Source organism: Leptopilina boulardi, unplaced genomic scaffold, assembly GCF_019393585.1.
Source record: "Leptopilina boulardi isolate dan_hultmark-lab unplaced genomic scaffold, ZJU_Lbou_2.1 LbouV2_337, whole genome shotgun sequence".
In the NCBI taxonomy this organism is placed as follows: domain Eukaryota; kingdom Metazoa; phylum Arthropoda; class Insecta; order Hymenoptera; family Figitidae; genus Leptopilina; species Leptopilina boulardi.
The window spans coordinates 436703-454280 of record NW_026137904.1 but is presented as its reverse complement, the minus strand read 5'-3'; the positions used below and the strand labels follow the sequence as shown (position 1 = coordinate 454280).

The 17578-nt window shown below is 24.1% G+C and overlaps 4 protein-coding genes across 5 annotated transcripts; 2 read left to right on the top strand and 2 right to left on the bottom strand.

Moving 5' to 3' along the window:
* The first annotated feature begins 153 nt into the window (after positions 1-153).
* LOC127285648 (uncharacterized) lies at positions 154-5073 on the top strand. The gene is made up of 8 exons (XM_051311770.1): positions 154-407; positions 1395-1465; positions 3365-3535; positions 3626-3714; positions 3814-3869; positions 3931-4278; positions 4350-4467; positions 4578-5073. Exons 2-8 carry the CDS (start codon positions 1402-1404, stop codon positions 4896-4898), a joined length of 1167 nt encoding a protein of 388 aa, XP_051167727.1. The 5' UTR covers positions 154-407; positions 1395-1401; the 3' UTR covers positions 4899-5073.
* LOC127285644 (myb-like protein X) lies at positions 5057-8640 on the bottom strand. Its single transcript, XM_051311765.1, has 4 exons — positions 8419-8640; positions 8025-8207; positions 7830-7962; positions 5057-7670 (listed from the first exon to the last, which is right to left on the bottom strand). The coding sequence occupies exons 1-4, from the start codon at positions 8464-8466 to the stop codon at positions 5644-5646; spliced, it is 2391 nt and encodes a 796-aa protein (XP_051167722.1). The 5' UTR covers positions 8467-8640; the 3' UTR covers positions 5057-5643.
* Positions 8641-8836: 196 nt separating this feature from the next.
* On the top strand, positions 8837-11537 carry LOC127285645 (protein phosphatase 1H). The gene is made up of 7 exons (XM_051311766.1): positions 8837-9171; positions 9315-9509; positions 9600-9857; positions 9935-10152; positions 10236-10506; positions 10578-10837; positions 10924-11537. The coding sequence occupies exons 2-7, from the start codon at positions 9324-9326 to the stop codon at positions 11177-11179; spliced, it is 1449 nt and encodes a 482-aa protein (XP_051167723.1). The 5' UTR covers positions 8837-9171; positions 9315-9323; the 3' UTR covers positions 11180-11537.
* Positions 11538-12078: 541 nt separating this feature from the next.
* LOC127285646 (uncharacterized protein DDB_G0287625-like) lies at positions 12079-15674 on the bottom strand. Of its 2 annotated transcripts, none has more exons than XM_051311768.1 (9): positions 15540-15674; positions 14173-14411; positions 13819-14042; positions 13612-13682; positions 13253-13543; positions 12966-13121; positions 12661-12895; positions 12467-12574; positions 12079-12396 (listed from the first exon to the last, which is right to left on the bottom strand). In XM_051311768.1, exons 2-9 carry the CDS (start codon positions 14400-14402, stop codon positions 12278-12280), a joined length of 1434 nt encoding a protein of 477 aa, XP_051167725.1. In that variant the 5' UTR covers positions 14403-14411; positions 15540-15674; the 3' UTR covers positions 12079-12277. The 2 variants fall into 2 exon arrangements, 1 of the variants encoding a protein (XP_051167725.1); XR_007843618.1 differs by having other exon boundaries at positions 12380-12396; positions 12467-12590.
* Between the last annotated feature and the right edge of the window lie 1904 nt (positions 15675-17578).

Here is a 17578-nt window from a genome sequence, read left to right as displayed (position 1 = left end):
GCGATAATATATTCGAAAAAATTTAAAATGAAATTTTCTCAGCTTCTGTTTATTTTTCAAATCTTTATATATGTTGATATAGATGAGTCTTTTATCAATGTCGTTTCCTTCTCTTGACACTAACCTCGTCGGAGTAGATATATATTATAGCTTCTAAATGAGTCACAATGCTCATTGTCGAATGTCAGATATATAGATTGAGTTCATTGTAAGGAAACAAATAGTTTGCTTAAGCGTGACAGCATCGTGAAGTGTTTTTACATTTTTTTTTTTTTTATTGTGATTTTTACGCAACGTTTATATATCTATATTGGTACTCACACTTTATATTTAAAACATCTTTGATTTTATCACAAATTCACAAATAAATTGATAATTCTGTCGCGGAAAGTGTGACAAATTTTAAGGTGCGTAAATTTTACTCTATATTTGCCTCCATTTTTGTTAGATAAAAATAATAATAAAAAATAGGAAAAATAATTGAAGGATATGATTTTTAAAAATAATTAATTTTAATAATAATAATAATTAAAAAAAAAATAATAGTAATAATAACTAAAATAGTACAGACTTAATTTTTACAAATTAGAAAATATTTTTGTAAAATATTATTGGAAAAAATAATTAAAGATTAATTAAATATTTTTTTTTTGTATTTTTTAAGTTAAAATGTAAAATTTATATATATAGTATTAAAAACAGTTTATTACTTTAAAGGTGAGAGTGTATATATAATTATAAATAAAAGTAATTGGATGTTCTAGCTCGACTCATTTTTCAGAGAGTTGTGTCTCTCTTTTTTTCTCACACTGTATATATATATATATATATATATATATATATATTTGCAATCAGATATTTTTAACGTTGTATATGAATTCCATTCCTCATAAAAAAATTTTATTTTTTCTAAACTGAAAAATCCAAAACAAAAGTTAATAAATTTTAAGAAAATTTAATTAAAAAATTTTATACATTTTTTTAAATTCTTATTTAAATTTTTTTTTCAAATTATATAATTTATTTATTTTTATTTATTTATTTGTCTACTATTTTTTACATAGAAAATTATGTCTTATTATTTTATAAATAAATAATTGCAGTAAAATTAAAATAAATCATAATTATACAAATTGTTGAAAATTGATACTTCCAATATATTTATAGTGACGTAGTAGAAAAAAATTTAATCTGCATAGCGACTGATAAGTAATTGAAAAGTAAATATTTTCCACAGCAGAATTAATTTCTTTTTTATTATAATGATTTAGTATTATTACTATTATTATTACTTTTATTATTAATATTATTATTTTATTATTATAATTATAAATTAAATTAAAATTTATTACAAAAAATATATTAAATTATTTAATAATAAACTTTTTTCACAGATTAAAAATGATACTTTATTTTCTTCTTATATTCTCACTGCCATTAGTTTTCTCATCATTAGAAAAAATTGGTGAGTCTTATTTTCTTTAAGAAAAAAAAAAAAAATTGAACAAATAGGAAAAAAATATTTTTCAAATTCATTGTTATAAATTTTCAAGAAATAAATTAAATTAAAATTTTGATTCTATAGAAAATAGTATTATAAAAATCAAGTAATTATTAATTTTTATTTTTCATTGAAATATTAATTATGGAAAGAAAAAAAAAATAATTTTTCAAAATATATTTATAATTTTCATTTAAGAGAAAAGTTGTTATAAATTTTTTTTTTTTTTAAATTACAATTTGAGTGAATAAAATATGTCGTAATGGTGGAATTATTAACACCATAGAAAATAATGCGCCAGTTAAGGCATTCAGAGGTGCATTCCGATTACGTGTTCATATTAGACGCACCTACTTCCTTGATCGCATAAGACTTGGCAATTTCATTAGACACCATATTCTAGTGAGATTATTATTCGTGTGTTTATAGGTATTATATATATATATATATATACACGATTATATACATTTATAAGCATGTAATTACACTCATAAAGCAACTCGTGATTTCTGTTATACATTCGTTTAGGAAAAATTTTTCTTTTTCTAAATATTCTCTTTCCTTCCTTTTGAGGAGAGAGATTTTCACCTTAAATCCAATCAGAGATCCATTTTATTTATTATATATATTATCGCGAATATTCCTTGAGGGGAACTCATAAATTCAAAAGAGAGAGAGAAAAAGAGTTAAACACAATTTATTTATAATAATTACACTCTCGTTACCACTGAAAATACACACATTTGAAATTCCTAATAATTTCACCTGCGCGTGATAAACAAAATGAAACAAATAAATTATTACACTAAAAACTTTCTCCTCTTATATATGATTAGAAAAAAATAACATTCAATTATTGAGAATATCAATTATTACATATTAAGACAAGAATATCTATAATTTCAATTGAGAAAAAAAATTTTATTTCCAAAAAAAAAATTAATTATTCTAATAACTTAATAATATATTAATTTTAATTTTAAAAAATTAATTTTTAAATTTCATTTTAAAAAAGTAAAAAAATTATTTATCTTCGTTTCTTATAACAAATTATTTTTTTCCATCAATTAAAAAATAAATTTGCATGAAAGAAAATGACATTTCTGTAAAAAAAAAAATGTAGCAATGTAAATTCGTGCGATGCAAGAGTAGAAAAATCAGAAAGGGTTATTCATGTTACGGTATAGAAATATAAAAAAATTTGCGAATGATACATTTTAAAAAATGTAAATATTTGCACTTTACGTTAAAAAGACTTATTAATATTGAAACCTTTTTTTGATTATGAAAAGAATTTTTAATTACTTTCAAAAAAAAGACAAAAATTTACAAACCAAAATTTTATTAATAAATTTTGAATTCTTTAAATTTATTTTTAAAGAAAAAATTTAGCTACTTTTTGATATATTTATTTTCATGATTATTCAAGTGACAAAAAATTGAACAAAAAATATAGATATGACTTTACAAAGGATTATATAAAATTCACCTCTACACTCGGTTTCTATTCGATTAGTTTGCACAACGAGAAGAATTGATTGACGCTTGATTCAGACCGATCTGGATGATTAGAAGGGCCTTCTATATACGGGCGTTTGAAGTGGCATGTGATTGGCACTTTCGATGTTTCAGGCACCCTCCTTAATTTCAAACAGATTAACTCCCAAAAATACGATCTTTGTAACAATTCACAAATTTCTTATCATTTTTTTTTTCCTTTTTTTGCCAAAAATTACTTTTTATCACAATTTTTCTCAAAAAATGATTTTATAAAAATCACATATATTTTCAAGAGAAAATTTTTTTTTTTTTCTTTCTAAACAAAATAAAATATTTTTTTAATTCAAACATTATTTTTATTAGACTGCCATAATGTATGGGATTTTGACATAAATATGTCAAATGGTACTGATGTTCGAATTTCTAAAGGTGAATTAACTATTTTGTTTTCAATGGACAAATTTCGTGTTTTCACTTATTCAAATACAAAATTAGTCGATATTCTTCTGAATGATACAATAATTATTTTTAAAGGTAGGAGGGAATTTAAAATTTTTTTTATTAAATTATAATTGGGATTTTTTTAAAATAATATTTAGCAACCAAAAAAATTTTTGCAATCAGGAGACTTAATTGTCGACAATTCTGTGGAACAATCTCAAAGAATTGATAAAGCATCTTATTATCAAGTACTTGGCACTGCAAAATTAGAGGCGAGTATAATAATGAATAATATCAATTTTAATTAAAAATTTAATTAGTAATTTATTTTAATTTATTAAACAAGTTTTTTTTTTTTAATTTACAAACAGGATACGAGAACATTTCAATACTGCGATATATTTTTAATAAAAAATAATAACGAGAGGTGAGAATTAAAAAAAAAAAAAAATAAAAGTAATGAAAGTAAAAATGAATATTTTTCACAGCTGGAATATTCCAATACAAGTGGAAGATGAAATACAAAAACGTGCAGAAATTTGTATGATCGATGAGTTCTTTAAAAAAATTACAATTCCTTATTTTTCGAAATTTATCATTTCTACTGATGAAAAAAATCAAAATGGCCTATCAGCACATGAGCCTTATTCAAATTCATTTCATTTTCAATCATATATCAATCATATTGTAGATCTTGTTTTAAAAGAAATTATAAATCATTTAAAAAAAAATCACAATGAAATGATAAAAATTCCAAATATCGATCAAAAATTTAAAGTTGGTTCTGGTATTTTTGAAACAAATGGTCGTTTTACAACAACAGATGGTTATTTCAGGTAGTTGAAATTATTATTTTTTAAAAAATAAAACAAGATTCATTAATTAACCAAATGATAAATAATTTTAGTGACATAACAACTCTTATGAGAACAACGGATGCTCTTCTTGATCGTGATGGCCTCAAATTTTCAGCATCCTGTGGTTTTGGACTAACCAAGGCTTTAATTGAATATAATCAATATAAAGTACGTTATTAATATTAAAAATTAATATTAATATTCCTTTAGAGTTTTACAAAATTAATTTTTTTTATTTAATTAAACGATAATTGTTGAATTAAAAAATTTTTTTTTAGTTGAAATTTGGAATTATAAAACTTGATGGTGTGATATCGGCGAAAATTGACGGAATATCAATAGAGGGAAAAGTTTCAGTTGATTATAATTCAAAACCATGTAAAACAAAAATGGAATATTTTAAAATTGTAAACTATGGACAAATTACGATTAATGTAACAGGTTTATCGCCATTTAATTCATTAGCATCGTCTCTAGCCACATGGATTTCAAAAAAATGGGAAAATGAAATAATTGAAATGGTAAAATCAAAAATAACCAAAATTGTCGCTTTCGAACTTGATAAATTTGATTGTGAAAAAATAAGACCACATATATAATATTAAGAATAAAAAAAAATCCGCGGCCAGTAAACATTTTTAAAAAATACAATTTTCAGTATTGTAAATAATTTTTTTTTTTTAAATGTAATTTTAAGATAAATATTTCCAATAATAATTAAATGAAGAAATATAAAAAAAAATGTGTTTAATTAAAATTGTTCTATTTTTTAAAGGCAATTTTATTTAACAAAAATTTTTATTTAACAGAATTATAATTAGAATTAAATTAAATTATTACGTTTTAAGTATTATGCAAACATTTTATTAGGGTACATTTTGTATATTATGCTAGTTGGACATTTATAGGATACACATAATATGTGCACTAAAATGTCTAACTGCATAATCAGGAACATATATTTTTGATCGATTTACGATTCGTTATTTTATGTAGATTTTTTCGTCACACGCAACTCAAAACTTTCCTTTCAATTAAACTATATATTTGAAAATGATCTACATCGTTAAATTTTATGAGAAGAAAGCCATAAATGCAAACTTTCAGTTTGTTCCTTATTCTTGGTCGATAATTTAGATTTTTTTTTAATGCAAATCATAAAAAAATAATTTTCAAAAGCAAAATTAATAATAAAATTTTGCAAACATAATTTTTTTGTTTATCAATTGAAAAGACAAAATTTATCAAATTGAAATAAATTCTCTTGACAATTTTCAGCAAAAAAAACGACTTTATTTTCATTTTTCACAAATACTTTTGAAGATAAAAATCGTATAAAATATTTTAATTGGATTTTAATTCAATATTTGAATTTGCATTTGTTTTTACAAAGTTTTCTTCATCATTTTTTGATGATTTTTTATCAGACTTGGATTTTTTCTTAGTTGAATTATGTGATTTAATTTTATCGCGTTTACGATGATGTGATTTTTTATTTTTTTCATTGACATTTGATTCAGCAGCGGCAGCAGCAGCAATAGTTGCGGCTTTTAATGCTAAATATTCCTCAACTGATCCCAATGGTTTTTGTTGTGCTTCCTCAATTTTAATATCACTCGGTGAATTACTTTCCGTTTTATTTGCATTTGGTGAATTAGTCAATTTACTCAATCGTTGTCTTTCACGTAATCTTTTACGAATTTCTGATTGTATTTTCGATTCTTTGATTACATTCTGAACGTCATCTGTATTATAATAACGAGAAGCCCATGTTTCCTGAGGTTCACTTTTCTCATTACTTGATTTCTCTGTTTTATTATCATTTTTTGAATCCATCGAATTTGCGGATGTGGAATTTGGAATTTTTGACTCTTGATTATTGTCTAAATCATCCATATCGTCGGGATAATCATCGAGATCAATGATCTCCTCCATGTCGTCTTGATTTTTTTCACCCTCAACGGGCTGTGTTTGTTTAATTTCAATTTGTTCTTTTTTGTCAGATATTTCAGGGAGATTTTGTTTATTTTCATTCTCTAAATTTTGAGAATTAATAGTGTCTTTAATCTTCTTGCATAATTTAGAATCATCATCCGATTTAATCACATCACTTTGTTCTGAATTTTCAATTTCTTTTGGAGAATTTTTTGTTCTACGTTTTCTAAATTGTTTGCTTGTACCTTTTTTATTGTTTCGTTGGATTATTTCTGTGTCTTCTGTTGAATCACTGTCGGAAGCTAATTCACCATCTTCCAATTCTTTTTCAGGGGATTTTTGTTTTTCACTTTCGGCACATTTTAATTCTGAATTTGTATTTTCTAATTCTATTTTCTCCTCATCGGAATTTTTCTTCTGTTCAATTTCATCAATTTTAGTTTCTTCCAATTTATTTATTTTTAATTCATCTATAATTTTCGGTGCTTTTTCGTCTAGTTTATTTGAATGATCGGGAGATTTAGCTGGGAATTGATTTGTTTTTTCAGTGTGATCAATTTCAGTAATTTGATCAGATTGAATTTTTTCAATATTCTCGGATGATTTTGGTAATTTTTTCATTTTTTTATTATTCGATGAATCATCCTCTAATTTTATATCTTCATCATCGGGAATTTCTATTGGTTCATCGCCAATTGTACTTGTACTGTGAGTAGTTTCGGTTCCTCGTTCATTTTCCAGTCTTTTATTTATTCTTTTACTATACTCGCCTTTTTCTTGATTTTGTTCATCGTTCGATTTCTCTGTTGTCTCATTCTCTTTTCTCGTTTCATTTTCTAATTTTTTGTTTTCTCTTTGTTCTTGCTCTTCTTTTTCGTTCTTTTCTTTTTCTGTTTCGCTTTCACTTGACAATAATTCTATAGTCGGAGCTGGTTGAATAACCAACATAACGTCATCGTCTAATCCACTTCCTTGTTTTAGTGTGACACTGATTTGTTGCATTTCTTGAACTACATATTTACTGGTCGATGCATTTGCATTTGTTGTTGATGTTGTAGTTGAATTATTTTTAGATGTACTTGTATTTACGGTATTTTTATTTGGTATAATGTCTTCTTCTTTGCGTATTAAGGCCCTGATTGCTCGTGCTCTCATTTCAAGTTCAAGAAGATCAAGAAGACTTTCTCCTTCTTTTGCTTCTGGTTTTTCACCTTCAATTTTAACATTAATTTCACTTGATTTTTTAGTTTTTGCTTGATTAACAATAGTTGATTTACTCGATTTTGTTTTATCTTTCGACTGGGGATTTAATTTTCCTTTTACTTTGTCCGTCTGTTTTTTTCGCTTTGATTTGTCAGATGTATTTTCTTCTTTTATCACAACGTCATCGTCTGTTAACCATTCCTCAGTGTCTGATATTATCTCAAGCGAAGGCCCTGTAAATAAAAAAATTTGTTTTCAAATTATTTTTAAATTCTTCAACTATTTTTATATTTTTTTTTTGTTTTAATGTTTTATTTTGATTTGTTTAATAATAATAATAGTAAAATCTTCTTAAATGTTTTTCTTCTAATTTAAGAAAAACAAAATATTACCAGAATCATCTGTTTCGTCAGTATCTGAAGATTCCGCCATTCGTTGACCATTTATAATGCTAAGAATTCTTTTTCTCGACATTCCACTTAATTCGTTTCCACAGTATTCTTCGAGATCATATAAATTCAAGCTCTATCAAAAAAATAGTAAATTACATTTTGTTCATTTCTTTTCAAACTTCAAGTAATAAATACCTTTAATGTTTGAGGCAACATCATACGAATTTTCTCAAGTTTAACTGATTTAAAAAGTTGTGAAGCAAGTTCTCGACGATCATTCAAATATTCTTTAATCGACTTTAAATCACGTGCATCTATTTCCTCCTCTTCTGAGGATGCTGAGGAAGTACTTTCAGAACTGGAACTTGATTCAGAATCCTAAAAAAAGAATCATAATTAGAATAAAAAATGTTATTTAAAAATTTAGAAAACACTTCCAAAATTGAGATTAAATTATTGAAAAAAAGGATAATTTATAATATTACAAAAAAGTATCTTTATTTTTATTAAAAAAATATATTTTTATTTTGTTTTTTTAAAACAATATAAATTTATAACTCAATGGAAAAAGTATTTTAAAAATCATTACCTGACTAGATCTTCGTGGAGGTTTCATTTTTGATCTTCTTTCAGACATTATTGCATAAATGCAAAAACAATCTTACACTCAATCTTTTTTAATTTTTCACTTAAATTAATTAAACGATAAACAAAAATCATTCACAACACTCTTTGACATTTATTTATTTATATAAACATAACCTTAAAAATGAACTCATACATTGACGTTTATCATGCGCATGCGTTACTTGCACGTGCGCGCAGAGCTGTCAACATTGACGTTTAATTTTCATTGTAAACAAAAGTGATATTTAAAAGGTAAATACATAATTTTTTATAAGAAATTTATAAATATGTTTATTTAAAACATTTTTATTGTTTTATTTGTAAATGAAAATAAATATTTTTAATTTACATAGTCTCAATTTTCCCGCCGTGAATTTAGTTTTTTGAAGTTGGTATCCCCGTGGCAGCTGATCTGCCAGCACTTGTCAAAATAACCTCTTGTTGTTTTAATTTTTAAAGTTAAAGAAAATATCTCTATTATTGAGATATGGATATTTATTTGATTATAAATATCAATAAAACACGAAACGTCAACAATTTCAAAAAAAGTATGTAAATTTTAGACTAGGAAAAAAGTATTTTTTAACTCTGACAGCTGACAGTTAACCTATAAAAATCTAACAACAACTAAAAAAAAGTTTAGTTTATGTGTGTGTGTGTGTGATAAGATAAAAAAGGATTATTCATATATAAAGAACAGTGATTATTACACGTGGTTTGTATTTATCAGAATGTTTTATAAATTATTTTAAAAATTGTTTACCTACTAAATGTAAATAACCTCATTTGACATTCTCATATCGAATTTTACTTAACATTTCATTAAAGTTTTCATATTGAAAAACATTTTTAAATAAGCCTATCAATATGCTGAGCCGATTTAAATCTGCGTTAATGAGCACTGTTGGTGTTAGTGAATTGGGTTTACAATATCCTCACGATTCAGAAAGTGATGCAGTTACGGATTATATTAATTCAAATTTAGTGTTAGAAGTGGAATGTAAACCTTATAGTAGGCCCAGCTTTTTAGGTCTTACCAATGATGAAATACAGGTAGGAATTTAAATTATTAATCTATATACATTACTATAATGATTATTTTAATGATAGAGTTGGGAGGTTTAATTAATTTTTTACAAACAGGTTAGTGCTGATCATCGTGTTAGACCGATAATGGTTCCACGAGATTTGAGTCGTTTACCCTGGTGTGCTGGTTATGCAGAATGTATAAATGCAGGTAAAAGTACCTGGAATGAAGATCAAGCAACGGCAACGCGTGGTGACTTAAAATTATCCGATTCAAATACATCATTACCTTATGTTATATTTTCCATGTTTGATGGACATGCCGGATATCAAGTTGCACTCACTTCTAGATTATATCTTCATCGAGTTATTATTGTGAGTATTGAAATAGAATAGAAAAATAATTTCAATTTTTTTTTGAGAGGAATTTGGAAAATTGTTTTTCTTTTTAGGAGAGGTTACTCGCAATACCGGAGAATATTCTTTTGAGTGAGGAGGAAGATGATTTAGTAAAAGGCAGAGAATTAGTTATTGGCGCAATAGAATTAGCATATAGACAAATGGATCAAATGGTTGAAATTCAAGCTCAAAATGGAGGTGGTGGTTGTACGGCGATTTCAATTTTATTTCTTAATGGACGATTGTATGCCGCTGGTGCTGGGGATTCCAGGTTTTTTTTTAATTTTTGATAAATTTTTAATGAATTATAATTTAGGCTTTATTATTAATTTTGAATATATTTCATTTAATTAGGGCAATATTGGTTCTTGGCGATAGTGAACGAGCTTTAACAAGAGATCATACTCCAGATTCGGAATCAAATCGTATTCGAGCATTGGGTTATTTAAAGGGGAATGATTTATTAAAAGGTCATTTTACTTCTCTTGAATTTAGAAAACGGCCTTTACAAAAAGATTTGGGATCTATGATTTTATATAGGGAACCTTATATGACAGGCTGGTCTTATAAAGTTTTAACTCAGCGTGATTTAAGGTTTCCACTTATTTCCGGCAATGGAAAAAGGGTGAGAATATTTTTTTTCTATTTTTATTATTTGTTAATTGATTTTATTATTGTTTTTTTCAAAATTGATAGTGTCGATTGATGAGAACGATAGGAGTGACAAGGGGATTTGGTGATCATGGCCTAAAGGCAGTAAATACAGGAGTAAATATTAAACCATTTTTATCCTCGCAACCTGAAATTCAATCATTTCAATTAGAGGATTATAATTTAAGCGAAAGGGATTGTGTTATTATGGCTACTGATGGATTATGGGATGTTGTCACTGATAATGATGCTGCAAATATTCTTAGAAAAACATTAGCTCCCGATACACCATCTCTAGAGTATAGGTTAATTTACTTTATTTAATTTAAATTAAATATAAATTTGAAATTAGGTTTTTAATTAAAATTTCATTTTTTTGGGATAATTTTAGATTAACAATGGGAGCACAAGAATTAGTACAAGCGGCAAGGGGGAAATTAATTGGTCGTATGTGGCGTGGAAAATCGGAAAATCCAGATGAAACTGACGAGACATTATTGCCAATTGCATCTGTTGATGATATAAGTGTAATGGTGATACCATTGTATCCTTATCTTTGTGAGCATAGACAATGGCTTAAAAGTACACAACAAGAGAGAAGATATTCAATTGATTCGTCGCAAATGCAAACGAATAGTAATATTTGAGGTATGGACAGCTGGTATTTTTAGATCAATAGGCAATGCTTTAGGAACAAATTTAAAAAAAAACCAGTAAATATGATTTTGTTAAGATAAACAGTACTGAGCATTTAAAGAAAAGTGCATAGTTTCAGTATTCTTTAGATTTAATCAACTGCCACATAAATAGTCTTTATTTTGACACGTGTGTTTCGTCATATTTTTATAATGTGAGGGCACAATTTTCTTCTTTTTTTTGTACCAAACGGAATAAGTGATATATTTTTAATATGATTTCAACGAAAGTAGGTAATATATATACATATATATATTTTTTAACGGCAGCTACACAAAGCCAATAACGGACTAACTTCTATTTTCTTTTAATTTTGTTCCTTTCACTGTATTTTATCCTAATAATTATACAATATAATATTGTATAATTACTTATTTATTATAAATAATTACATATTATATAATTGTATAATTTATCATCGTTATTTATAAATTAAATAAATTTTGATAAATTGTATCAAAATTATAAAATTAATGGAACAAGAAATACCAAAAGAACGAAACAAACATTCCAGTTTAACTGTGTGAGTGAATTTTCTTTTGTATTTGAATTTGAAAAATATTTCTATATTAAATTTTTAATTTATTCATGAATAAGAGATTTTTTATAGATCTTTTGCATAATTGAGTGAATGATTGTTTTTCAAATTGATGAGACGAACAAAAATTGGCAAAGAATGAAATTTATTAATGTCTTCATGTGCATAATATTCTTGAAAATACTTTTTTTTTGACATTAGAATTGTGATTTGACATTTAAATATTAAAAAAAAAATTGTAAATAGTCCAATTTTTGCTTGTAGTCTTTTTTTCGGGGGAAAATCTATTAGTAGAATTTATGAAATTCTTGTAAACTACTTTTAATAAGTGATTCAGTGTATGTACACAATAAAAACTATCATTCTTATGAAGATTTAATATGTTTTTATTATTGAATTTCATAAGTGTTTATTCACAAATTTACAATCGTATTTCTTGGTATTGTTATCTATGTATTTGAAAAATTCCAAAGAAAAAGAAGTAAAAAAGATTTTCAACAAATTTTGTTTTTTAGAATTTTTCAGGTCTTTTAAATGATTGTTGATTGAGATTGCAGCATCCTGTTGAAATTTCCAGCTGCACAAATTTTTCTAAAGAAAGTTCCGATTCTCCCGAGCGTAAATTGTCATCTATTATTTTGAATTTGGAAACAAATTAAGAGGATATTTTTTTTCTTGAATATTAATTAATTCATTATACCTTTATTTTTATTGATTCTCATTAATAATTCTGATTTTTTTAAATGTTCATTTGATTCGTCTTTTGAAAAAACATTCGATTTTCTCGAAGGAATTGGAATTTTTGATCCTTCAAATGTCAATTTCTGATGTGTTTATCATTTATTTTTTATTTTCATCTATTTCTAAAAATTTATTTAATTTTCTTTTTAATACCTGATGAAGCAGGTGCATTTTGTTTCGTTAGATGTAATTCTTCTTCTTCTGCATTTAAATTAAGTTTTGGAATTTTACTTTTTTTCACATTTGGCGTTAAAAATGATTTAAAATCCCAACAACTGAAATAAAAATCTGACGATTTTTCTAAACATTTTACACTTTGAGTTGAATTCGATAAATTTTTTCTATTTTCATCGTCGAGTGAATCTTTCTCATGACTTTGTTCATTATCCTGTGAAATTAGAATTTTTTTTATTCTGTTACCCTTGGCAACAAAAAAAAAAACAATTAAATTTTTCTACTTTTAAGTGCGTGACTTCCTTATCATTAAATTCGATTTTTGATTGTTGACAATTGTTATTTATTGGCGTGATATTTGGTATTGGTGACAAATCGAGATCAGGAAAATTTTCCACAAAATGTCCCGAAACATAAGAGGAATTTTTACAAATTGAATGCTATTAATAATAAATGATCGCTTTATTATTATCATCATCATGTTTTTTTCCATGATAATATTTCTAGGAAAATGAAATGAAAAAAAAACATTACATTTGAGATTAGATAAAAATAAAATTTTGTATTTTACTGTGTCAGGTGATGTGAACATCGAACACTGATAAGGATTAATTGAATCTTGTATTAATGACACACAATCATCAACTTCAAAAACTGAACTCGTATCTCGAACTCCAAAAGTCATATTATTATTATTATTATTGATTAGATTTGAAATTATTTCTTTTTTATTCTTTTGATTTTCTGATTTTGAATTATTAGTTTTGCATTTATCAAAAAGTTGTTCATTTAAAGAATCTTTACTCGTTACAACACGTAGCGATGAAGTACATTTTTTCAGAGGCTTTACAAAATCTAAATTCTGAAAAATTTAATTACATTAATAATTACATTAAAAAAAATAATAAATATAAATTCTAATTTATTTACCACGATTCTGTCAATTGATGATTCATTAACTTCAGAATCTGAAGAGTTTTCGTTATCAAAATTTCTATGATCTACAGAAACAAAGATAACATAATAATAAGAAATTTGAAAAAATAAGTGAAAAATTTTCTAAATAAAATTAATAAATAGAATAAATAATATTTATTAATTTTTGATATAAGAAATTGCATTTTTTCGGTTCTTAACTTTTTATTTTGCCATTTCGAATTGTCGGTTTTACAATGGCAGTTAAAGATGTCCCACTGGGAAAATCATCTGTTATTTGAGCTCTTTCATTATTATTATTATTATTCTCATTAAAAGTAAAAGATATCTTGTTGGAATTTTTATATCTTAGCCATTGTGATTTCATAATATTCTTTATATTTTTTGGCGAGTGTAAAATTTTCATTACCTTGTAAGTTGTAAAACTGTAAAGAATTATATTATATAACTAAAAAAGGGATATGAATTTTTCAACAAATATATAAATAAAATATAAAAAAACATTTTTTTTTTAGTTTTTATAATAATAATTAATAAAAAAATTTTGTATATTACAGAATTCCAAGACTCGTGACTGTAATAATAATTAAAAATTTATAATTATCCTTTGAACACCATTCATTGTGATATTTAGAATTTATTAAATTCAATATATAACAATATAAATGACCAATTCGGGTTTTTAATGTTTTATAACTGCTTTTTTTCTGTTCACCATAAATTAAATAAATCCATTCGCGATTCAAAAATTCATATGCCACTTGCAAACACGAGAGGGTGTACATTGCATAAAGCTGAAAAAAATTTTTTTAATTATATTCTTTTTGCATTTTATAAAAAAGAAATTTATTTTCATTATTATTTAAAGAATAAATTTTTGATTTTAAAATAATAATTTTTACTTTATTATTAAGATTATTAAAAAAATTTCTTTTTTGTTATTTTTCTGTAATTATTTTTTAATTGTACATTAAAATATTTTTTAATCGAATAATTTAAAAAAAATTCAATTTTCAAAATCGATGACATGTATCATAGGAGTTGAAAAAGTTGTAGAAGGTTTAACAAAATGATTAGAGATGTCGCGTCATGTTTAAAATTGTCAGAAAAATACAAATTTGTTAAAATATCAATTAATTTAATTGAAAATCCAATCAATTTGTTATTTAGATATATTTTTCATTAAGCTAATATTCAAAAGATTGAATATTTAAATTATTATAACTTATTATAATTATTATTATTATGTTTATTAATAGTATGATTAATTAATTTATATTAACATTAATTAATCATATAATTAATTAATTACGATACTGTCCGTATATATGTAAATAAATAAATAAATAATTTTATTTACTTAAAATTTTTTGGTAATTGTAATATTTAGTGATCAATTTATGTAATTATTTAAATTATTTGGGATTATTAATATAATTAAGTAGAAAATTATTGAAAAACAAATAAACATTAGCAAAAAAAAATAATATTAATAATTATATTAATAATAATATTAATAATAATATTAATAATAATACTATTAATAATAATATTAATAATAATACTATTAATGAAAATAAAAAAAAATTATATATAATTAATAATATTATAATATATATAACAGTTGAATATGTCACAATTTACAAAAAAAAACTAATATTGTAAAATGTGTCATTAAATGTGAAATTTAACCTATATATTTATATTTATTTTTATAACACTTCTTTAAAAGGAAAAAAACCCATTATGCAAAAAGTTACTTTATCACAATTCAAATGAAAAGGAAATATAAATGCTTTCTTTTCTTTTCTTTCTTTCACTTTTTTTTTGTGTTAATGAAAAGAAAATGAAATCGATTCATTATACTTTATATTTTCTTCTTGAGAAAAATTCATTCAATGAAAGAGAATGCGATTACTTACTTGTCCTCGTTTTTAAAACGCTTTTGTGTTACAAAGACAATGTTACTTAAACTTTTCAAGAGTGTTCTCGATATTTTTTTTGCAAAGTATATACTATATGTGTGTGTGTGTGTTGACAACATAAACCACTTTTATCTCAATGGTTATATAGATATATATATATATATATATTATTTTTGAGATGACGGATAAAGAAAACAATATATAATATATTGCTTTGACACTTAAAAGACAAAAGACAATTGCGCTGAGGGGAAAAATTTATTTAATTTTTTTAAATATTTAAAAATTACAATTTAAATTTGGAAATTTTTTTAACAAATTAATTTGAAAATATTATATACAAATTATAAATTAAAATTTTCCATACAAATTAAAATTAAAATTTTCTATGTAAATAAAATTTTCCATACAAATTAAAATTAAAATTTTCTATGTAAATAAAATTTTCCATACAAATTATAAATGAAAATTTGCTATCCAAAGTAAATTAAAATTTACCCTTCATATGGTAAATTTAAATTTTCTATCCTAATTAAATTAAAATTTGTTATTCAAATTAAATTAAAATGTGCTATGCAAATAAAATTTTCCATACAAATTATAAATGAAAATTTGCTATACAAAGTAAATTAAAATTTACCCTACATATGGTAAATTTAAATTTTCTATCCAAATTAAATTTAAATTTTCTATCCAAATTAAATTAAAATTTTTTTATTCAAATTAAACTAAAATTTGCCATAAAAATCAAAAGTATAAAATTTTCTGTACAATTTCGAATGATTTAATTGAATTCTAATTGAAATATAGAGTAGAAAGTTTTTTTTTTTATTGCGAAGTGTAAATTAAAAAAAATTCTATTTCGCTATGCGAATTAATTGGGGATAGTTTTTAAATCGATGAATTAATTTTTCTAGGATGTGTGTTTTGCGAGTTATATGATGAACGACTGGGCAGTCATTTGAGTTCGTAACTCAGCGGGGTTTATGTGGGGGGGATGCTGCTCGTGACAGACGAGAAAGAGTGTACCTTCAACTTAGGGTCCTGAGTTGCCACGATACATCATCGTTAGAACTCTTTGGACGGCTCCTTGGTTTCTCCATTGATAGTTTCTACCGATATTGAATGATATATCTTCTCCTGCCAGACTCAATATTAGATAAGATAATTCAAGCTCGACACAGTCGAAAAAAAAAAAAAAAAATGGGGGAAGCGAAAAAAAAATCATTTTTTTCCACCTAACTATATGTTAGTGTTGACACTAAATCAAATTTTCTTCACTTCACTAATTTCCATATAGGAAAATAGAATTATTTATGTATCAGTAGAAAAAGACAGTTTGTAGTCAGACAAAAACTTTTTCTTTTTTTTTACTAATATAAAAATAAAGTAAAGTAGTAAAATACAATTTTGGTAAAAAAAAATAAAAATTTTCTTTTATTTAAAAAAAAGTAGAAAAAGACCGTTTTAATCAGACATATTTTTTATTTTATTACAATATATATTAGTAAAAAAAAATAGTTGTATCGAGACAAAATATTTTAAATTAATTTAATGTTGAAAAATTAAAATAAATTTTTAGTAAAAATTTTGGTACTTTTTCACTAAAAAATAATACTTACTTTCAGTTCACTTTTGTCTAAAACCGTTAACATTTGAAACATTTTTACTGAATTTCAGCCTTGAGTGTATGATTTTAAGCCCTAAAATTGACTTAATCTAGTTTTAAGATTAAAATTACATTAGTTTTAAGGCATTTTGATTTTAAGATTCAGTATTCAGTATTTGTTTTTTGTGTGTTGAATTGTATCAAGTAGAAGAAGTATAGTTTCAGTCAGACAATTCAAAATTTAGTTTAATATCACACCCAAAAAAAAAGTAATCTTAAATTTAGAGGAAAATTCCTCTTCTAAAATCCTCTGAATATTTCCTCTTTTAAAATACGAATATTCCATTTCACTGTAGAATATTTTTGTTGTAATGGAACAATGACAAAAGGAGTAATTTTGCATTTAAATGTTGAAATTTAGTATATT